The sequence below is a fragment of the Molothrus ater genome, chromosome 1 (genome assembly GCF_012460135.2).
Source record: "Molothrus ater isolate BHLD 08-10-18 breed brown headed cowbird chromosome 1, BPBGC_Mater_1.1, whole genome shotgun sequence".
NCBI classification, from domain to species: domain Eukaryota; kingdom Metazoa; phylum Chordata; class Aves; order Passeriformes; family Icteridae; genus Molothrus; species Molothrus ater.
The window spans coordinates 99,955,909-99,978,092 of NC_050478.2; the positions used below are offsets into that span (position 1 = coordinate 99,955,909).

The following is a 22,184-nucleotide window of genomic DNA, read 5'->3' on the forward strand; positions in this document are numbered from 1 at the left end:
GTATGCACTTCTGTGTTGAAAGGCAGCCTGCTCAGCTGGGACATTTCAAGAGCATACACTCTGTTGTACTCTGGTAGGGATCCCCATTAAAATCATTGAGCAAAAGCATGCACACATTTCTTAATTCAACATGTCATCCCTCTAAGGCCTGGGGACCTCACTTCAGCAAGTATTCTAAAAGCATTTTTTCAAAGCTGGAATAAACCAACACAACTGATGTGTCCATAATAATCTTGTTTCCTATTACCAACTGGCACTGATTTCTACCATGTAGTAGTCTGTTTAATAGCCAGAACATGGTAAATATAATTTCAAAACAGTTTATGGTTGTATTATTTTTCTGTCTGGCTTTGATCTTCTTTTTCTCTTTGTTTCACCATTAGGATCCTGTTTCACTGGGATTTGTTTGTTTTTTTATATTTAAAACCAAAGTCCCTTTATGTAACAGCACTTTTCTCACAGTGCCTATTACAACAAAACAGTACAGACCCTGTCAATATGCCCAAATGCAACAAATAATGAACTGCTCTATCTGCCACCAGGTGAGCAAAAAACTAAACATTTCCAAATCCTCCTTAGCAATGCATCCAGTATTTCTTCTACAAACTCCTCATTTCCAATGATGTTGCAAAACTAGCAAATATGGTTCTTGAAAGACTTAATAATAAGACTGTTTATATAATTACCCCTCTTCACTTGGACTCTACTCGGGAGATCTCAAGTAGTAAGCCTGTTGAACACCATACTTTAGAAGCAGTCATAGAAAATTACCAACTCTAACAGATTTAAGGAAACATAATTCATATGAATGAACTTGGGGGTTTGTTGGGGTATTTTTAAACACCCATGGATGGGTGGTAACAGCCCTCAGAGCTGTAAAAGGCTGACTGGAGGAGAAAGCTGACTGTCTTTCTCCAAGTCCACTGAAAAGTAAGAAAACTGCTGCCAACTTGCACAACTTTCCAGAGACAGGATCATGAAACACACCAACTGCAATTCCCAGGAAAGCAGTAGGGAACCTTTTGCTGAAGGTTTTTCAGAGACACATTTTGTTTGCTTTGGTTGGCATGAACTTCATGTCACTGGAGGCTAGGGGGATAACTCGCCAGCAAACCAGGCAGGCCTGTCTTCATGATCTACAGCAAGACCAGGGGGGACAGATGTGACTTAAGGGACGACCAGGAAGTTTGCAGATCCTAGGTCAAGCAAGTAACCATTTATAGAGTCCAAAGGGCTTTTGAGGAGAAGGTGCCAAGATGATACTTGATTACTGCACAACTGTCACCAGCACAGGGGGATACTGCAAATCCACCGGCGCCCTCGTTGTCAGACCTCAGATGAAGAAGGGTCTGGGAGTTCCACCTAAGAGGCTCCACCTAGGAACTCACAGGATGCCACCATCACACTGCAGCTGAGCAGGGCCACCACCTGCGATGCCACAGCTGCTCTTCATCACCAAAGTCCTGCCCTCCACCTGCTACCACTGCGGGTTTTGTGGCCACTTTTGGAAAAACAGTTGTGCTAGCTTGGTTTAAGAGAAGAGCTGTACAGTATCTCAGTCAAAAACATTTCCTCTATTTGAACATTACATATACACTTACAAGTTCTGCATGAATAAATAATAAAATGTAACTTTTTTACAACTCAAAAGCCAACGTTATGGGCAAATGTGACATTTTGATTTGGATGCATCACCAAAGCCTATGTCTTGTCTGGGACTTGGGAAAGAGTTCCACTCAAAACCAAACAAAACAAAAATAAAATTAAATATCCTAAAAGAATACATAGGTCATTATTATTTCAAAGCCACTGAAATCATTGCAGAGGTACCAAAGTAACACAAAGTACAAGATTTAAATGATTTAGAGTAGAGCATTTAGGAACATGTCCACTTGGAGGTTAGAGGGTACAGGAGGACAGATATCCAACACCTGAACTCCATCTTCTATCCTGCTTATAGCCCCATGCATTAATTACAAAAATTACAGATACATGCTGCTCATAATTATATATAATATTACTAATAACAACACAACAAAACAGATATTCCTAAGATATAATCACAATCAGAAGTGAAATAGAATACTGAGGGATGTCAGTATGGGCAGAACAAAACTGTCTGGAAAGCAGAAGTAACATAACATACTTCTTATTGTACCTGTGTGTAAGAAACCTTATTGGAAAATTTATCACCCATCCAGAAAGCTGAATTGTAGTTTAAAAATAAATTATTGCACAAGAAACAAAAGCAAAAGCAAAGTTTGATTTCAATGTACATGACTGAGGACAAAGCACTAAGAATGCAATTCCTGTGATAAACTCTGTGTGCAATATTTATGCACTGAAGAACAGCAACTAAAGATATTTTAAATATATCAAAGGTCAGTAACCTACCAAATGATGCTGATCTCAGCACCAATAAAACTAATAGGAATTGTGAACTCTAGAAAATTATAATTTTCTTGATAGCACATAAAGACTTTTACACAGACAGAGCATAGAATATTTTGTAGAATCCTGGAAAACAGATATTTAATTATGCTTTCTCAGAGGCCACATATGATCCATATGATTATAACCACGATGTCTGTAGCACAAAATCCCTTGGAATAACTAAAAATTTACATGTTTAGAATCCTGGGGGAAGTGCATCACAAGTCCTGCTAGTTCTGAGAAAAATATTATTTACTTTCTCTGTCTCATACTCCCTTGATATCATACTGCAGATCAAGATTCCAAAACGAGTCATTTCTGAGGTAGCCAGACATATTTGACATACATGGATGCTCGCAAGGAGCCAATACTCACAGCTGAAGATGCCTGGAGGTGGATGCTCTGTTACAAGCAGGCAGTTCTCTTCATCACTGTTATCCCCACAGTCATTCTGTTGGTTACAAATCAGTGAACCAAGATACAGGCATTTACCACTGGCGCAGGTGAATTTGCACTCTGAAAGGCAAAAGAAAAAAAAAAAAGTGAGAAAATTGATGCCTACCCTTCTTCAGTGCTAAAATGACAATCTTTTTCAAGTAGATGCTATAATGGTGGGTGGGTCTCTGGCATTTCAACACCAACACAATTTTGTCCTTACAGCATTGCATGTACAAATATATATGTGATGCATTTCTGATCACCAGAATCAAAACATAAGTAAACCAGATTTGCCACTTGGGAAAATTCACCTTTTTTAATAATAAGCAATATTTTTTGCAGTTCATGTTGATTATAGTTCACTTTGGACAAAGACTGTGTTCTCATATATGTTTGTGTGGCACCTTGCATATCTGGGGCAAGACAGCACTATTCATAAAAATAATAATTGTCCCACATTAAAAAAAAAATCTTGCCTCAGCTGTAAGGCAACAGTATAGTTTGTAACCAGGAACAATCCTGTTCAGTCACAGACAATTATTCCTTAACTACCTTCCCAAAGCCAATTTGCCAGTCTCCCACCTAATTACAGTCAAGTACTTGGTGTCTGCACATTAGAATCCCACATGCTAGTGTTCTTTATAAGTTAGTAAACTTCTAAAATGCCTATAAGATGTCTGAATGCTAAATGGCATTAGTGTAGCTTTTACACTTTGTTTTTACAAAAAAAAAGGAGAACAGTTTCCCCTAAATATGATTCTGTCATGAGAACAATTCCTATGAGACCAAGTACACTTTACAGCAAGTACAGGAGATGTAATTAGGAAATATTCACAAAAATATACACACAATTATGAAAAGCTTTCTCACTAGGATTGCTCCTAAGTAAAATACTTGTACAGAACAGAGAACACAGTATATCTAGACAAACTAAAATTTAATGATTACACTGCTAGTATGTTGACAAATTCTGGTGATTGTCATTCACAAACAGAGGCAAAGCAGACAGAATTAGAAACTCTCACAAGCAGTTTATTAAAGGAATGCCATTCCCAGAACCCTGGGCTTCCCTAACACTACAGTATGGGTTGGCTGATTCTGCTTCAGAGAGATGATTTCTGGTCCTTCCCAGCAAAGAGGCAGAATTTGTTCATCTTCAACAGCATCAGCAGAAGACTTTGCTTTAATCTTAACTTAGTCTGAACTGAGACAACAGGACCTCCAATTCTAAAAGGTCCCTAAATCAGTTACCGAGGTGTGACACTTAATCACACGTGTCTGTTACATAATGCACGCACGGTAATAGCAAAGAGAGGAAAAAGAAACTGAGAAAGGGAGCAAATTCATTCTCATTTTTCATTTGCTTTATAGATAAAAGCAATTTGCAGACTTCACTCTGAACACTTTTCAAGAGTATTAATGATATTTTGGTATACATACCAGCAAGAGCCTGCTGCAATAAAAAATTGTATGCATAAATATGTGTAACATATAAAATGTTACTTAGGAATATAAATAGAAGGTATGAAAAGCAAGGAAAATAAGCATTTCCTGAAGGGGAAAAAACAGATCTATTTTGCTTGGTGGAAGTGTACTTATAAAATAAGTATTTTGCCTAAATGAGGTCCTCAAATTTAAGCTTTTTTTCAGTCCAACCCTGCAGTCCCTAACCTATTAATAAAATACTGTACAAACAAATTACTTTCTTCTGTTTGTTACTCTGTTCTTCTCTGCAACAACAAAGAACTGAAGAGGTTTTGAAGGGCTTAGATTCCTTCTGAGTACAGACTATAAAAAAAAATCATAGCCAAATGAAGTAAGCCTTTGAAACCTGTGGAACTGAAGAGGTCATTAACAATTACTTCTGACTTAAAAAAACAGGCTCAATATTAGCAATCTGATAATTACAATGCTTTAGGACTCATTTCTGCAATTTCATAAAGAAACTGGAACAAGAAATGAAAAAAGCTGTCTTGGAAGGTTAGAAGAGTCGCCTTGAAAGGATTCAAACTTCCCAGGTATCTTGAAGGAAGAATATCACACCGGGTTAAGTTAGAGTGGGAAAGAACATAATGCTTCTATTAGAAAGAAACAATCACCATATTGCAGTTAGAATATGTGGCATGCTACTTTGGCTAGCTTTTACTGCTTTCCTGTGCCTTTGTGTTGAGTCCTAACGTAATGCTTTCCATGCTTCCCCCCATGGCTGATGTGAAATGCTCAAGCAAGATGTCAAGTCAAAAGCAGTTAAAGCAAAGAGCTCAAGGTGTCTGTTTGCCAGCAGATTATACAGTTTTCACACAAAAGACTAGACGAAGCATTACATTTTTCATAGCTATATTAAAGTCTTAAAAGTTCTGGGGTTTAACTAACATTATCATAAGAGGACTAACCAGAAGAAAGGATTTGTGATTTAAGGTGAAGTGAGGGGGCTGTCATAGATAACAGACCACACTGAAATTTAGATCAAAAAGCAGACTAAATCAACTTTTCTTGTAGAATATTAAGAATGCTTCCTCATTCCCTCACACATGTGAAAATAGCCATTGGGAAGGTGCATTTAAAAAAAAAGTGTCATGAGGCCTCTTGTCCCCTTTTTGTTGTGCCCACATTGACTGGAACATTGCTCACAATACCAAGGGAATTCTGTGTTGATTTGAAAATGAGGCATGTTGTCAAAAATCATGTTGCCTTCTATCTCCTACCAAATCTATTTGCAAGGAAGCACTCATCTTCTACTGGCCCTGGCTGGGATGGAGCTAACCTTCTTTACAACGGACCCTGTGGTGGCTATTTGGATTTGTGATCCAAACAATCAGTGTTGGACAGTGTTGTAGGACAGTACTGATGTCACAACCATGTTTTGGTTAGTGCTGAGCAGTGCCTGCATGTCCATGGGGCTTCCTCTTTTTCTCACTCACACATCTGCAAAAGTAACGCCTAAATCTAACAAAATGTAATATCTAATGGAGGACACAAATTTGCAAAACTTCGTCTGCATAATTACATTCTGTTGAAGTTTAAAAGAAATATTCAAAGAAAAAATGTATTGCAGGAATAGGATAAATTAATTAAACAGATTATCCAATGAGAATACAGATACTTCTGACCATAGAATATACTTAGCATCTGGTATTTGCAACTTGTGAACAAAATTTCAGTACCTTAAATTAGTTTGCCTAGTGAATGCATTTAAGCAGTGCTTTTACTAAAACCAGAGAAGAACCCTTCCTTGTAAAGCAAAATGGGTCAAAGTCAGATTGAGGGAGGTAGCAGAAAACAAATATTAGAGTATTTTCAAACTGAAATAAACCTGCAGAGGTCTGTACCAAAATACAAGAAGTGACCTCAAAACACTCCGACCAGGTAATCCAGACTAGTCCAGACTAAACCACTATGCCTAATGACACACCAGAGAGACCTTTTCAGTACAAAGTCTTGTACTTGGCCTGTCTAGACAAGACAGGGGGGAAAGATCCTGTTCTGACAACATGCCAGCATGATCCTTCTTTCATGAATAATGTTTCAAAGCTAGACAATTTCCCTTTTCATTTTCAAGTGGCAATTAGTGAAACATCAGTCAGTTGGTCAGCAAGGCTCTGACTACAGCTAAACCTGAAGCAAGACGACAGCTACTGGAGGTTGAAAATATCAACCCTTCTTATAATTATGTCTTACTATGTTCATAATTATGTCTGGAGCATACTTTAAGAAAAAAAAAACTATATGATACAGTGGTTCTTCAATATAAAATTTTAATAAACGTACAGGTAGAACTTGACTATCTTGAAAAAAAAGAATTCTAAGGATACTATTATGAACATTTCCTATTTTTAGAAACTGAATGCAAGTAGTATAAATACATATATTGCACACATGTTCAAGGTAGATGCCTGAATGCATAAAACTCTCTACAATTACCAATATACTACTGCATTTTAAATAGTTTCAAATAGTTAATTGAAGGTTATGTTTCTGTTGCTACAGCAAAATATGGATTTGCCTCATGATACAAAAAAATTACCCTGATCAGATTTTTTACTGTGAAATGCAAGATCTGATTTATTGGGTAGGCTTATTTTATACTTTCTGTGCCTAACCAACAAGATAATTTTATCCTTGCATTCAACTTAATTCTTTTAGACTTCATTTACACTTGACTTCATCCATATGAACAGCATTCCCATTGTTTTGTCATCCCACTTACCGCAGGGCATTTTTAATTATAGCTAAGTGCTGTTTGTTTTTCTAATGTAAGCCCAACCACGGGCCAAGGAAAAAAAAGCAACGAAGTGTCATATTGAAAAAATATGGTGGTTTAGGCCACTGTTATGATGCATGTCACAGCTGCTTATTTAACGGGTCTGAGATGATTATCTGACCCAGGGGCAGAATTCTCTTCCATCCATTCGAATCAAAAATAAAGAACTCTACATGCAGCCAGTGACTCCAAACTGTTGTGACCAAACTGTAGTAACACGCTTCAGACGCACAAAGTGAAATCCCAAGTGATGGCTGGGACTCCACCGGAGCTGAAAGGCACTCTCCCAAAATCCAGCAGACTGGCAGCTGCCCGGGCAGCTCAGCCAGCAGAGGGTGATCAAATACCCTACTGAAGTCATGGAAATGGAAGGTAAGGATCTCTTTGCCTCCAGGTGGGTGGACCTAGATCTGCAGAATAAAGGCCTAATTTCTAATTTCTCATATAAAGACACCATTTTAAGAACATCATCATACTTCCTCATACTCCTGCTCATATTGCAGCATGTAAGAGCCTGAAAGAAAATGTGTTTAAAGGGCACCATCACCTATTATAAGGCTAATAAGAGGCAGAAGCAGTAAAATGGGGAGGACAGGAGGAACCACACTTCACTAGAGATTAAAGAAATATAAACCACAAATACCAGAGTCAGTACAATAAAACCCTGTTCAGCCTCTCACAAACATCTGTCTGTGTATTATTTTTAATATTGTAGATTGTAGCTTTATAATGGGAAGTAAATCATAAATAGGAGACATGCACACAAGGAGCATGTTTATTTGGGAAAAAGCTTGGTTAATAAGGAAGATGGCAGGCTGCCATGCAATCTAATAAACCTCCACTGGTGCAGGGAAGGGAGGGATAAATAGGTCTGTACAAAACAAAAAAGCACTTCACAAAAAGAATGCCAAGCAGAACACCAACAGGAATGAAAGAGGATCAGCTTATGCAGCGTAAGGAGCAGAGCTGTAAGCCACAGCCAGAGGCCTGTCCTCAGCACCCACGGCCTCACGCAGGACCAAGGAGTGAGGCTGCTCCCAGAGCTGCGCCACGTGGGGACAGGGACCTCCTCTGCCCAGGGGAGATTACAGCCTTAAAACCAGGCTGATTGAAAGAAGATTGTTACTGGTTCACAACCAGTCTCATTTGCTCTTACAGTCCCCCATGCTCACTTGCTTATCCAGCAATTATCTTTTCATCTACTTCTTAAGGCAAAGCCTGGAGCTATGCCCTGTAATGAGTTACTATTTATGTCAGTAGCTAAAGGAAGCAAGCACAATATTCTTGCACACAGGTAGCGAAATCCACTGCTCAGTTCACCAGTTCAGGGCATTAGGACTTTTCACAAAGCTCACCTTAATTAATAGCCTGAATAAAATTACCCCAGACATCGTGGGGGTAACCAAAAGAGCTCCTTTATTTTGAGATTGGTCAGTGAGGTTAGTTTTTGCCTGTGATCTTTCTTCACAGTATATACCTGTCTCTGGTGTGAAAATAAAGAGAAAAATCTCATCCTGGGGGCCATGGGGGCGTTAAGAGAAGAGTTTTTATCAACACTGGAAACTAAATTCAGGAGACTCACTGTCACTGAGCCACCATTCTGTCCACACAGCAATTCTCCACAGCTTCACCTTGGGGACCAGCAGCAGCCCTAAGCACATCCCCTCAGGAATGAGACAGCAGTTCCCATCACAGCACTCATCACTAATGGACAAAGCCTCTCCAAGGTGATCTCAAAGACTGTCAAGCTCACACAAATTGCCAGTTCTGGCAGCATAGAGAAAAGCCAAAAAAGGATAGGCTCTTCTATTGCCACCCTCATAAATGATTTGTTCTATTTATCACTTACCTTCCCATAAAACAGCAAGGCAGTATAACTAAGGAGTTCCATTTTCTGCCCTTCTACCCACTTGCTTTTCCTGGACTGGCAGTGTTTTGCCTGCTTATGCCCACAGAGAACTGAAATGCCAGGACTTCTCAACAGAAGTCAAGAACTGTGTCTCCTTCTCCTCATTCATGTGAAGATCCTTTACATCCCCACTAAAGCCCCCTGACACCCTCTCCAGCCACACAGCTTCTGCAGAAACATCCTTCCAGCAGCGTGTGCCTGGCACTCCCCAGCACAGGGACTGGGACAAGTGCCAACAGCTCCAGCAAGTGACAGTCTGGACACTGCCCCAAGGCTCCACTTGGGTCAGAGCCCCCAGACAGAAGGACATGGCACCACGGCAGAGACTCACTCCACCTGATGGGAAGAAATGACCTGTGAGGAGGGATGGGTTTCCAGAAGCCATGGGAAGGCCTCGTGTCTGCCCTGACAGACCCCACAGGAGCTGCCTGTACTCCTCTATATGCACCAGCAAAGTTTTCCAAGTCAAGTATGGGGAAGGGGGGAAGGAGCACCAGTGACTCAACTAATGACACTCTCATTTTCAGTTGAGAAATTACATGAGGAGACGATTAAAGATACATTAAGCATGTACCTTATAATTTTTGTCAAGCAAAATGTCATTATCATGGGCAAGTGCAGGTAAGAAGGGTATATGCAAATGAGATTTTCTTAACATCTCATCCTCCTTAATCATAATTCAAAGAATTCTTGAATTATGGTAAATATTTTAAAATTATCTTAGTTGGTGTTCATCTTAAGAAATCTTTAATGATCACAAGCAGTGCCACTTACTAGGTTTGTAGAGTACCGCATATGTAGAGGAATATAAAATAAAAAAATCACATTACTGAAGCAGTTTGTTGCTTTTCCTTTGGAATACTGTTTGCTTGACAAACAGCTCAAGACAAGACCATTTTATCAGGCAACTTCATAAACTCCGAATCCACAGAAATACAGACTAAACCATGTCCCTTCACAGATGCCTTGTGGAGTTTTGACTAAAACCAGGCCCAGATGAAGACACACAACAGTTACTGCAACATCCAATGATTATTTGGGGTTGGGGAATATGGTTTGATTGGTGGGGAAAAGTGTTGTCCTTATGTATTTTGTTGTTAAATTAGGTCACATTAAGACTGTGACCCCTGTAGGGCAGGAACTGTTTTAAGTTAGCTCTCCTAGGAGGTACTGAAGTACAGAACAAATACCATTCTCATCAGAAATGGTGTAATGGTACTGAATCCAGGAGGGGTCTGAGAACAGACCCGAGAACTGGATTCTTCACAAAAGCAATGCAAAATGCAGGCAAGATTATACTGTGTTTCAGTAATCAACCTAATACTGATGACAGAAATCAACCTAATACTGACGACTTTTTTTTTTTTTTTCATAGGTCTTCCTGAGCAAAATGTGCAGAAAATCTAAGAGAATTTGATGCATTTACTGTGTGTCAAGATGCAGGACAGTTATGGAGTTTCCACTGTAAGAGGAGTTCCAGATTTCCATGGACAACAGCATTCTTCTTTCATTTCTCAGTGGCATTTGAATTGTGCAATGCACAATAATGTGAGTAATGAGAAATCTGTTATCACCTGGATCATGTTCTCTGATCCACACCTGCAAAGATTTGCATGTTCCTGCAGTAAATATCTTGTCACTGTTAGATTTTGTATTTTAAAAGCAATTTTAACTAAAGTCCAATTATCTAAGAAGTGTCTAACTCAGTTCACTGTGCCTCAGGGTTCAGACAAAAATATTAACAAAATAATACCTAGATTAAAGGGAAATTGATTGCTCTCAGTGGTTTGCACCATACAGCATGGACAAAGTTTTTTACAAACTAGTACTGTCTTGTATCAATTCTTACTAAACTCTTCCCTCTTTATTCATCTCTATCTAAAAAATGAGTCACACATTCTATTCACCTTAGTATTTTTCCCAGAAGTCCACAGTTTCTTGGCTAAGTCTTTTAAAGAAAATAAACAAAATAAATCCTTTCTACCTGTCTTTAATCTTCCTTTTTACCAATTGCCATGAACACTTCCTTTCAGGTATGTACTATAGTGCAAATGTATACAGACTCCCACATATATGCATTTCCATACAGTGGAGCTGGTATTCATTTGATTTCCCTAATATTTTCCACTATAAATACCTTGGAGAATCCCTCCCATGTTCACTGCATGTAGCAGGTCTGTGATGCTGAGCTGGAAGAATACCCCTAGCCTACAGAAGTGCCTCTTCTATGCCCCAAGAAATTCTCTTCTGCTTTTACAGAAATAAAAACTGTTAAAAAAAAAACAAAACAAAAAAAAAAAACACACACACAAAAAAAAAACCAAAAACAAAACAAAAAAAAAAAAAAAAAAAAAAAAGAAAAAGCAGTTATCTTCTTATTGTCTGCATCAGGGCATCAGGGGAGTCTCTGGCAGCACTCCCAAATAACTCAAAGGTGCAGACACTGTGAGGCTCCAGCAGTACCACTGGCAGAGCAACAGCCCAAGCCATACTGGGACAGCAGGGGAAGAGGCAGATGTGCTGCAGTGGGGAAGGGAGGTGAGCTCTGCTCCCCCTCACTTTGACACAAGATTTCCACTTCACTTCCAGGTACAGCCAAGTTCAGCCATTACTACAACCACCAGGTGCTCCTCTTTCCTCCCCAAGTGCTCCCAACATCAAGGGCATGAGACAGACACAAAGAAGAAATGTCAACAGAGAGCCAGCATTTTATGCTTTGAGAATGCCTCATTTAGCAACCTGTGCAGCATAGTTTTAATAAAGATTATTTCAAACTAAAATTATGAGATTTTATTTAAGCATCAGCAACATTTTTGACCAGCATGCAGGTATTTAACCAAGATTATTTAACTATTTCCATGGCCAAAGTGCTTACAAAGCAGACTGCGCAGAAAACACTTATACAGGCATTGCAAAGAAATCTCTACCACTTAGATCTTTCTGTTGTTGCAACAGTATCACTTAAAAATAGACAGTGTGTTTAGGACAGTGCATTTCAGGCTGTGAACGCATGATGCTGGATGGTGCTGAGTCTCTCCTTGCACCATGCATTGTCTTGGGTAACTTCACAGCAGAGAAAAGCACAGCAGATTACTTCCCTTCCCTAATCTGTACTCAACTTTGCAGATACACTGAATGTTGAAGTGAAAAAGTACCTAATAAGTAGACCCAAGCCTAACACAATGCAAAACTTGAATATAAACAGAGGCTCGAGTTCACAAGCTCGGGCCACGACTACACTGCATGTGATAACCAACAAAAACAAAAACAAGCTGGAGCACCGTGTCCCCATAACTGAGGGCTTTTTGCTGGCACTGCTGCCCAGTGACAGCTGGGGGGGACATGGCACAGCCTTCCTCCAACATCAGCTGCAGTTCACACCCACCTGCAGCCACTCCTCTGGAAAGAGACAGAGAAACTAAGGAGGCTTCTGACATGTCTGCTTGAGTCAGGGGGACCACCTGACCCAAACTAAGTCTTGGCATGGTGAGGAGGAAAAGACTAGAGTGGGTCACCCAGGGAGGACTGATGGTGCCTGGGTGTCCAGGTGTGACAGTAAGGGCTTTGTCTTCACACCTACACATCTGGTTTGGGTGAAGCCACACAGCCTGGCACCCTCTTGACCGAGCTGGCTTTGAGAAGTTAACCATGCTTGTCCCTTCCTAAACACAGTTTTGCAAAAAAAGCTCAGTCTGGTGGACACCTGGTATGCACTGAACCAATACACCTGAGCAGTGCCCACCTGCCAGGCACATATCCAGCTGTGACCTGGGCTTGGGGTACCACTGATGGTTGAAACTGGCTTTTCTGACAAAATGTGCTTTGCATTCTGAGATCCAAGTAGGACTTGATCTACAAACCACACTCCAAAACTCTGACACATTACCTCACGCCTCTGGCTGTTCTGGACATGATTTCTGTCTGTGGTTTATCTTAATAAGCTGGACTGGAAAGTGCTGTGGTTGACATGCAGATCAGTCATGCCAGCCTTGAGACAGCAACGTCTGTCAGAGAGGCAGTGCAGACAGCCAATAGCAATAACCATTTCAGACATCTAATTTAAATCTGCCACTGTATATCTGTCAGAAGCCCCACAGAATTTTTTGGGTGGGGACAAGAGAGGGGCCCAGGATAAATCTCCGGTTACAGCGCAAGCTATCAGTGTATCGATGACAAGTTAAAGCATGTTAAAAATTGTACAAACGATGTGCTGAACACAGAGAACCTCCCAGCCACGAAGGAGCATAAACAGCCAGAGCACTGGAAACTCAAGAGCAACTCACTGTGTTTTAACTCTAGGCAAGGTAGTTTGTATTATTGTACCAGCTCATTATTATAATCTGTTCAAAGATGATGATAATTTTCTGTGTTTTTGTAAGTCAGGATAATTGAACTGAGGTCAGCTTCATAGCACTGTTCCCTCTTCAGAATACTTCAAATAAGAAGCTCATAGTAAAGCAAAAATGCAGTTAATACCACACTGATCATTTTCTAGCAATGACAAAGGAACAAAGTATTTGTTAGAGCTTCCTAATAACCCTCTAATTTAAGGTCCTTATGCTTAAAAAATTATTGAGACACTAAGAAACACCATCTAAATGGATTCATTTTCCTTGGCACTAGGAGGTATTTCTTTAAAACATAACATGTCTTATTATTGAATGTTACACTAATATACAAAAATTACTTGTCCAGAGAAGAGCCCAGTCTTAAATCCAGTATGCAGATTAAGAATATTTTATAATCTGCAAGCACTGCTTTCAGATAAATGAATATAAAAAGAATGATCTTAAAGAAAGAAAAAAGAAGTCCAACAGCTACCAGTACTAGGTAAAAAACAATCTAGAACACGAATCTTTGGAAATCACATTCAAAGGTGAGTGAAATTCTACAGCAGTGTAATATAAGGGTCCCTGATTTTTTCCTAGTCCAGTTCTCAGATACTTACTGAGACATAAAAAAGGCTACAATTAAATAAACACTGTGAACACATTAGCACATTCTAATGTTTGTGCATCTAATCTGTTGTTTTTAAAATCTGAGCTGAGATGTGGCTTCTAGCGTGCAAATATCATCTGCTCTACACAGTATTAAACAAAAACATTCACCTAAAGTACTTCAGCAAAAGCTTCAACAAACCCTTTGTATTTTGTGTTACAGTGGATTAGGAATTACCTAGAAAAGTTGCAATTAACAACAGTGGGGAAATAATAGTGAAATACATCTTTTTATACTTCATGAAGTAACTGTCTTTGAGTTGACAGTAAAATATTTAAATGTGTTCTACTGCCTAAAAGACAGAAGCAGTGATGGCAGGACAACACACCCTGATAAAAGGTCATTTAAAAGGGTAGGAAGTCCCTTTCATAATGGATTAGCATTATAAAAAATGTAAGAAAAATTTCCTTAAATGACCTATGTGTTAGGGGATTTTGTGAAGTTCACCTATTTTAAATAGCAAACAGCACTTTAATACTTATTGGTATATGGCATGCAGTCATCTAAGCCTTCAAAATGGGATAAACTATTTAAAAAAGATGAGCATGTTTGTAACAGATATGCACATAAAAGAGTAATAACTTACAGTCTTCAGAGCATTTTGCTGTTGTTAAACTCATAGTTGACATGGTAGAACATTTGAGAGAAGAATATGGTTTGGGTTTAAACATGCTTTCTAGAGTTCCAAATATGACCTCACACACCCAGTGTTATTTTTGTCAAAGCTTAAAATACGGAATGAAACAATCTTATTCTGCAAGCAAGACATATTAAGCAGACCATTAATAAAAGAAAAATTACATTCTCTTGTGAGTAAAACACTAACATTCACATGATGTCACACAGCAGAGTATCTGATTACTCTTCTTGAATGGCAAAATTTTGGCAGAGCTGCTGTTAGCTGAGATGGACTCAGTTTGCTTTGAGGAACACTGCTCCTCAGTGCTATTCCTCAGGTTGCAGTCTTTGATTTCTATGGCAATTTTTTGGGAATACAGCTGTAGAGTGCTGTTCTTTGGAAACCTTAATTAACAAAGTTAGGGCAAACATCCTAAATGGCAGGTATTTGAGAGACACTCACAAAGGAATAGCTGAAGAAAAGAATTCACTCTATTTCAGATTTCCAAATAGAACATTAGGATCCTTCAGAGAATCACCGGATTACAGCTTTTTAGAAGCATAGTCCATCAGACAAAAATTGGGTAAAAATTAATTCTATTTGATGACATCAATGATGGAAGGAATTCACATATTAAGCATCAAAGAAATGGGCAGTGGGTATGGAAGGCTAGGCACCTTTCTAATAATGTTCTGATGTTTGGTAGGTCTGTCTCATTTTGACATTTTGGGGGCTAATCACATGTATTTTAATGAGAACTCACTTCACTGAATTCCACTCCTAAACGTGTATTTTAAATAACTTGCTCGCTATTTTCTTTGACACTAAAGGTGACCTATATATGTTAAGATTGTGGAAAGATACTGTGAATATATAGAGAGAGATATAGGAACGTGGAAAAGGAAGACTAAAAAAAGAGAGAGGAATGTTTTGCCCCTTCTTATTTTTTTAGAACATTAAGTATTTCATTCTCTCATATTACAAGTACCTAGAGATGAGAGAGGATTACTCCTTAAATCACTTTAAAACTCTCTAGATAATATCTTCAACTTTAATGGGGCTTCACATATTTATTTCACTTAAAGCTTATTTATATCACATGCCTAGCAATCAGCAGCCTACATCTTGTCTTTTGCATAAAGATTTCTCCAAGTGTCTTCTAAATATTTTTTCTCTCTCAAGCCACGTATCAACAGCGAAACAAGGAAAGAATAACCTGATTTTAAAAAGAATCTTATCAGTGTTATTTTCTTATAAAATAATTTCCTTTTTCACAACATATAGGCAAGTACCTTGCAAAGAATTAAAATCAAAGAACAAAAAAATCCAATCTTTTTGTATTCTTTCCTTACAAAGTTCACCTTTCATGTACCATTATATAAAGAGACATGTAGTTTCACATGAATATATCTAACAGCAAACACAAAGCATTGGAGGCCAAGGTTTGAAGCAAAATCTGGCCTAAAATGTATTGACCTGGGGATTTCCTTCACAAAGTACTCAGCCTGTGAATTATTTCATACTTCTTAAATGCAAGGACAACATAGAGCTCAAAATCTCACTGCAGAACCATCTTAAAAAAGCACTGGCTTGCTTTGTATGGAAATTTCCATGAGTCAATAGGAAATGCATTTTTTATTTTAAACACAGTATCAACTGATTTTGAATCCATGTATCAACAACATATTATATAACCTATGATGTGATTAGGCAACACAGGTTGCAAAAGCAAATTCCAAAAACACATGGAATAGTCCTGCCAGACTGTGCTACAATTTCCCAGCTTCCGTTTTAATACTTGATGTCTGCATACAAAACCAGCAGGCCAAACAAGAAGACTGGTCTGAATTATTTTCATTTGATATTCGGGAGAAAGGAGATTTGCTGGCTGCTGCACAAGGGAGCTGCCTGCAGTACTGCACTATTACATTTGCAAAGCATGCAAGACTCAAGTCCTGCAAAGAACATGGAGCAGCAGGAAGGGAATGCATAACACTGTGTACCAAAAGATCCAGGGAGAAAACTATGATGCTGTCTTAAATAATAGTTCTAGAAATTTTTCTTCCAGTAAAGTCACAGAAGATTTTGTAAGATCTTGAAACAAAAATGTTACGATTCTTTTCTTAGCTGCAGTTTTCCCACAGTCTATATGACACTGGGCAAGCTGCTTGGATCTTCCCAGCATACCTAGAGCTGTAATAATAGTAATAACAATAACAGCAATAATAATAATGATGATGATGATGCCACTACTGCTGCTGTTAAATTATGTAGACATGTAAAGCTCATGATGACAGTAAGAAGGAAAGTATTGAGGCAAACTGAACAACATTACCATGTGTCTCAGTATAAACGAGAATCTCTATTTTTTAATAATTTTAATAATTTTCTAGTTCCATTATTTTTTTATCTCATCAATTATTAATAAACATCTGTTATCTGCACAGATTTTCTCAATGGAAACTGTTTCAGTTGGGCCACCCAGACAGCTATAAGATGAGATACAATGCTCTTGCTCACTTCCATTTAACCCAAACATTTATCTCTAAAGACAAAGTAAACCAAAACAGTTTTACGTCCCATCTTGCATGACAAGCCACTTTTTTTGTTGTTCAGACATAGTTTCCAGCATCTCTTTTCAGCCAGCTACAGATTAAACAATTAAATCAGTACATAACTAGCACTGCTGCAGTGGTCAGTGGAGCTTTACCTTGTTTATCTTTCATTTCCTGAGGTAGATACAACACCTGAAGAAGAAACCCGGAGCAATATACTCTTAGAAGACTAATCCATATTCTTACTTCCCAGGATCTAATCTCTGTTCTCAGTGAAGGCAACAATAAAGCAGAACTTCCCTACAAGACTACAAAGATTTCAATGATGAAGAATTATTAGAAATTTCTTGCACCAATATACAATGATGTCTTTTTCCCTGATGACATTTCCCCTAAATATTTCAAATTGAAGTAGTCAGAAATATGAAAATGCTTTCTCTCTGTATGAAGGACATGAATACTAGCAGGGTATATGAGGCATCCTAAGGATGGAAAGCTGCCATGAGCTCTGTCTAAAACACTGTGCATCACAGTCTGTGTCAATTGTCCATGACCCCGTCACCTCTCCACCCTGGAGGCCATGAAATTGGGCCTGTCTGAGACAGCCATCATATCATGATAGATCTGGGACAGTTCAGAACATAAAACATTATTGCAATGTTAAATTATTAATTTATGAGAAAGGTGTGAAGGTTTGAAAGAACTGCTCAGAGATTTCTGCTGAACCTGAAAAAGGTTTTGAAGAGGAATAAAAATAAAAGCACAGTTAGTGGACAATTGATTCCAGCTATAGACTGCCTTTGTTTTATTCCTTGCCTTGGTTTATTATTCCACTCCCCAGTATCTTAGGGAAGGATAATTTTAAGAAGAACTACAGATGAGCAGAGACCAGTAATTCTTGTCTTAACTGCTACTAAAATCTGAACAGCCATTTTATTTTATTGCCAGTTCAGCCATTAGTACCATGGGTCAAGGGCCCAAGTTCACTTCCCTTTGACACTGTGTCTTCAGTCACAAACTCAGTCATGATAAAATTTCTCACCTTTTTCTCTCAAGAGCCCAATTTCAACTGGACAGCTATAGGATTATAACAGGAATTTCAACAGGATATAGGACTACACCACAAAACAGGGACCATGCTTTTCTGTGACTGCATGCAGCCCTACACCCTACTGATACCCCCAACTCCAGTGAACAAGGAATGCCCAATGCTGATGGAAAGGAGTCTCCTCTGCAGCAGCAGTCACAGTTGTGCAGATGTACTTGCAGCACATGACAGATCCAGGTGCTTCTCCCAGTTCTCCTATTCCAGAAAAATGAACAGGATAATTAAGCATGTTGGGATTTACTAAGCTGGCAGATTTAGTACTGAAGGAGAACACCTTGTGCAGTAAGCAAAGTCCTGATGCATGCTACATTACCTGCAGGGCAAAAGGAGACAGCCTTATTTGTGTGTCAGCTTCCCCTCCATCTTGCATCCAGTGATTTCCTACTTTCTCCTGCCATGCAGAAAATACCCTTATAATACACAAGTTTTCAGTCTAATCTAATATTGATAAGGTCATAGTTTTGCTGGCAATGCCAGTTAGCTTCTGAAAGTGAGCTTCATGTATGAGCTTTCTTACTACAGGCAGCCAACAGACACTGGTCCTTCAGAATTAAAACTAATTCAATGTTTAAAATATTCACAACTGTTTTTTTAAGGAACCACATGCACACAAATCAGTGCCAAATATAATGAAAAGGTGGAAGTCAGAAGATTTTGTGAGCTGTGGAATTGCCATAGCTGTTTTTTTGCCATGACAGATATAATGCACATTATATACAAATGTCATAGAGGAACTGCCTCCACTCCATTCAGTGTGAAAATCAAACATTTTAAAAATTGATGAAAAGCCTATCATTGATATTAGCATATTATTTGACAATGTCATAAATTATTAAATGTAAAATTACACAGAAAGGCAAATTTTAAGTTTCTTAGAAGTCCTCAATCTATCTGCACTTAGCACCTTAGATTTAGCTTGCTTATAATTGATATTTCTAGATTTTTTTTAGGTATCTCCTTCCTTCCTCATGAAATGTAAAATCTACCATATGCTTGCTGTAAAACTCTAGTTTCAGAAAATTTTCTAAGGTTTCAGGCTACTGCTTCAATAATCAAAGTTAAAAGTTACTACAGAAACAAAAATCCCAAACTATTTTAGCATTAAAACTTCCTTTCTTAGAAGGAAGTTTTATGGGGCAGTTGTGAGAAAATTTTAAATGCCAAATGTGCTTGAGTAGTTGCAAAAAGCCACCATCAACAAAACCATCTTACATGATGGCTCATGCAAGGTCTCCATATACTCTTTTAAAAATAAAAAAATAAGTTAAAGAGTAACACATGTTGTTAAAGCCCAGAATCTAGAATTTCAAGAACCACAACCCATTTCTGCTCCTCCTGGTGCTAAGTTTTCATCACTTCACACACATTTGAATCACAAATACTTGCATACCTTGCTGCTGCACAAGGGGAAGTGTTAGATGGCATAAGCAGAGCCCCTTTAGACAGTCTGATGGCAGAAAGCTTCTAACTAAAGCTTAAAAATTCCAATTTTGTAGGAAGGCTCCTTACACATGATCATCTCTCCTAGAGGACGAGAAACAGTGGTCTTAAAAAAAGATAAAAATTTTGTTCTTCCTCAAAATGTGTTGTAACTCAACACACACAGCCACCAGTCCATGCCCTGCTAGAAGGGATCTTTCAATCACTCCTTAGCATACCTCATGCACAGAAACTGCGACAGACAGCTTGGTCAGCTCTTGGCAAGACCACTGAAGCCAGCAGAAGCCAATCTCTCGGGCTCTAAGCTGGAACAAGAGGGCTGTGATGGCTTCCAGCAGAGCCCCCTGTTTGACTGCTGCTTCCTTTCCATGAAGAAGAGGGAGAAACACACAGAGTCAGGCTCCCAAGCTACCAGCTGGACCAAAACCCCTGAGAGGAGATGGTGAGTCTTATCCAAAGGCTCTCCTCCTTTGGAACAATCACCAGGAAGAGGTGAGAAATGAGGCACGTGCACAGGGCAGCTGCCAGGAAACTTCTGGTCCATGTACTGAATCCCTTGTGTGCCCTTCCATTGGTCCCTAAAAATCTTCCCGAGGCAAAGGAATGTGCAAGTGGAATGTAGGCAGAGCTCTGAGAGGAGCCAGGGATCAGAAAGTAGGAGGAACATTCAAACTGACAGAAAACTGCAAATGCTACAAAGAAGAAAGTGACTAACCTGCTCTGGGAAAATTCCCCTCGCAAGGACGCAAAGCTGCGTGGTGTGTCCCTGAAGCCAAGGTGATTTGACTGAGGAGCATGAAACCAAGCTTTAAATAGGCTGCTTGCATCACATATGAGAGGCCACAAAATAAATACTTTGGCTACCAATAAGGTCTGTAGTGAAGTCTGAGGGATGTGAACAACATAGAAAACTGAAAAGCAAATCACAGGCTCAACTGCTTCATCAGGTTTTTAGCACAACTTGATTTGAGCTTAGGTAAAAGACTCAGCCCTTCTGGCTATACCTAGAGTGAGAAATGTGAAGGGAGAACAAAGCAAAATGGCTGAAAGTAACTTTCATTCAGGCACTTCAAAGAAAATAAGGATATGTGTCCGGATGGCAAATGCTGAAATTACTAAGCTGTGGTTTATTGTAGACATGGCAGTTTAATCAAGGTAAGCTTTATAAAGAGACACGTTATCTTTTAATTGATCAACAGATACAAGTGGAAAAAACAGGTCAAGTTTGGAGCTTGCAGACCTGTCATTCAGGATCTTCCTCAAAGACCTCAAGAAGGAGTTGCAGTGCACTCAGATTGTCTATTTTCTCCAACTAAATCAGATGGTCTAATAAAAGAAACTACCACCTCCTATAATTTATGCCTTGTAGAAAGTACTGATATGGGGATGTATAGCTCCACATGATATATTTCACAGCAAATGGAACAGCTCTTCTCAGTAACAAGAATACCCATGAGATCATCAGACTCGCAATGTCTTCCAAAGTCAGCCTAAGTTATTACAGGGAAACTGAATCTCCAGATTTCTAACAACAAAGTCCAGAAGAATAAATTTCAGAAGGAACATTTCATTTGACACACTATGCAGTCACACACCTGCCAATACCAATATCTAAACTCTAAATCACATGCAATCTACTCTTCATGACACCAACAACAGTCGGTCAGGAGAAGACACAGAGCCATTAAGAAAGTACATTGCAAATTTCAATTACACTATCATAGGAAGTAAAAAACAGAGTCACTTTTTTTTTCCCAGAGAAAATACACTGAAATAAGACAACTGTTATTACTACTGAGAACCAAAAACCAAAGTTATGTCCTATCTCCAGCATGACAATTGTCATAGCTTTTCCTATTACCTTTATTTTAGTCTTTGTTCCTTCAATTTTTATTCTTTCAATTTCTTGTTTTAACATAAAACTATTTGCTATTTTCAGGTGTAGTTTGGATTCTCTGTAATTCTTTCTAATATACAAACTCAGATAGCTAAACTTAACTGATTATTACTTGTTAAGAATATAGAAATCTATTAAGTGATCTTATAACCCAAATAACATCTTGTGGAGTCTGCTTTTGTTGTAAAACTTGACAGAAGAAAGAAAAAACCCTAACAGTATTATTACTATTATTTCAACCAAGCTGCAGAACAAACTTAAAGTAAGGAGGGAAGGGTTATTGTCTCACTTCACACTAAACTATTTAGTCACTCTTAACCAACAACAGTATCAATGGCAGGTAAAAATATTTTCACTATGTTAGAACATCTGCATAGTGGTTAGAGAATACATTTCCACAGTGGACCAGAGCAGTAATGCATCTCTCCCTATATATCTGAACCTTTATAACACTATGAAACTTGAAATACTCTTTTCTAAATGGACATATTTTTCAATTTTGTCTCTTCTGGTAGATGCATTTAGC

The 22,184-nt window shown here is 38.6% G+C and overlaps 1 protein-coding gene across 5 annotated transcripts in view; it reads right to left on the reverse strand.

Annotated features, from left to right (window-relative positions):
• LOC118700124 (low-density lipoprotein receptor class A domain-containing protein 4) overlaps nucleotides 1-22,184 on the reverse strand; it is a 284,193-nt gene that overhangs the window by 145,835 nt on the left and 116,174 nt on the right. For all 5 annotated transcript variants that reach the window (XM_054514103.1, XM_054514102.1, XM_054514105.1 and 2 more), the window contains one exon: nucleotides 2,809-2,949. In XM_054514103.1, coding sequence (XP_054370078.1) covers nucleotides 2,809-2,949 — 141 coding nt within the window. The remainder of the gene's footprint in view (nucleotides 1-2,808; nucleotides 2,950-22,184) is intronic.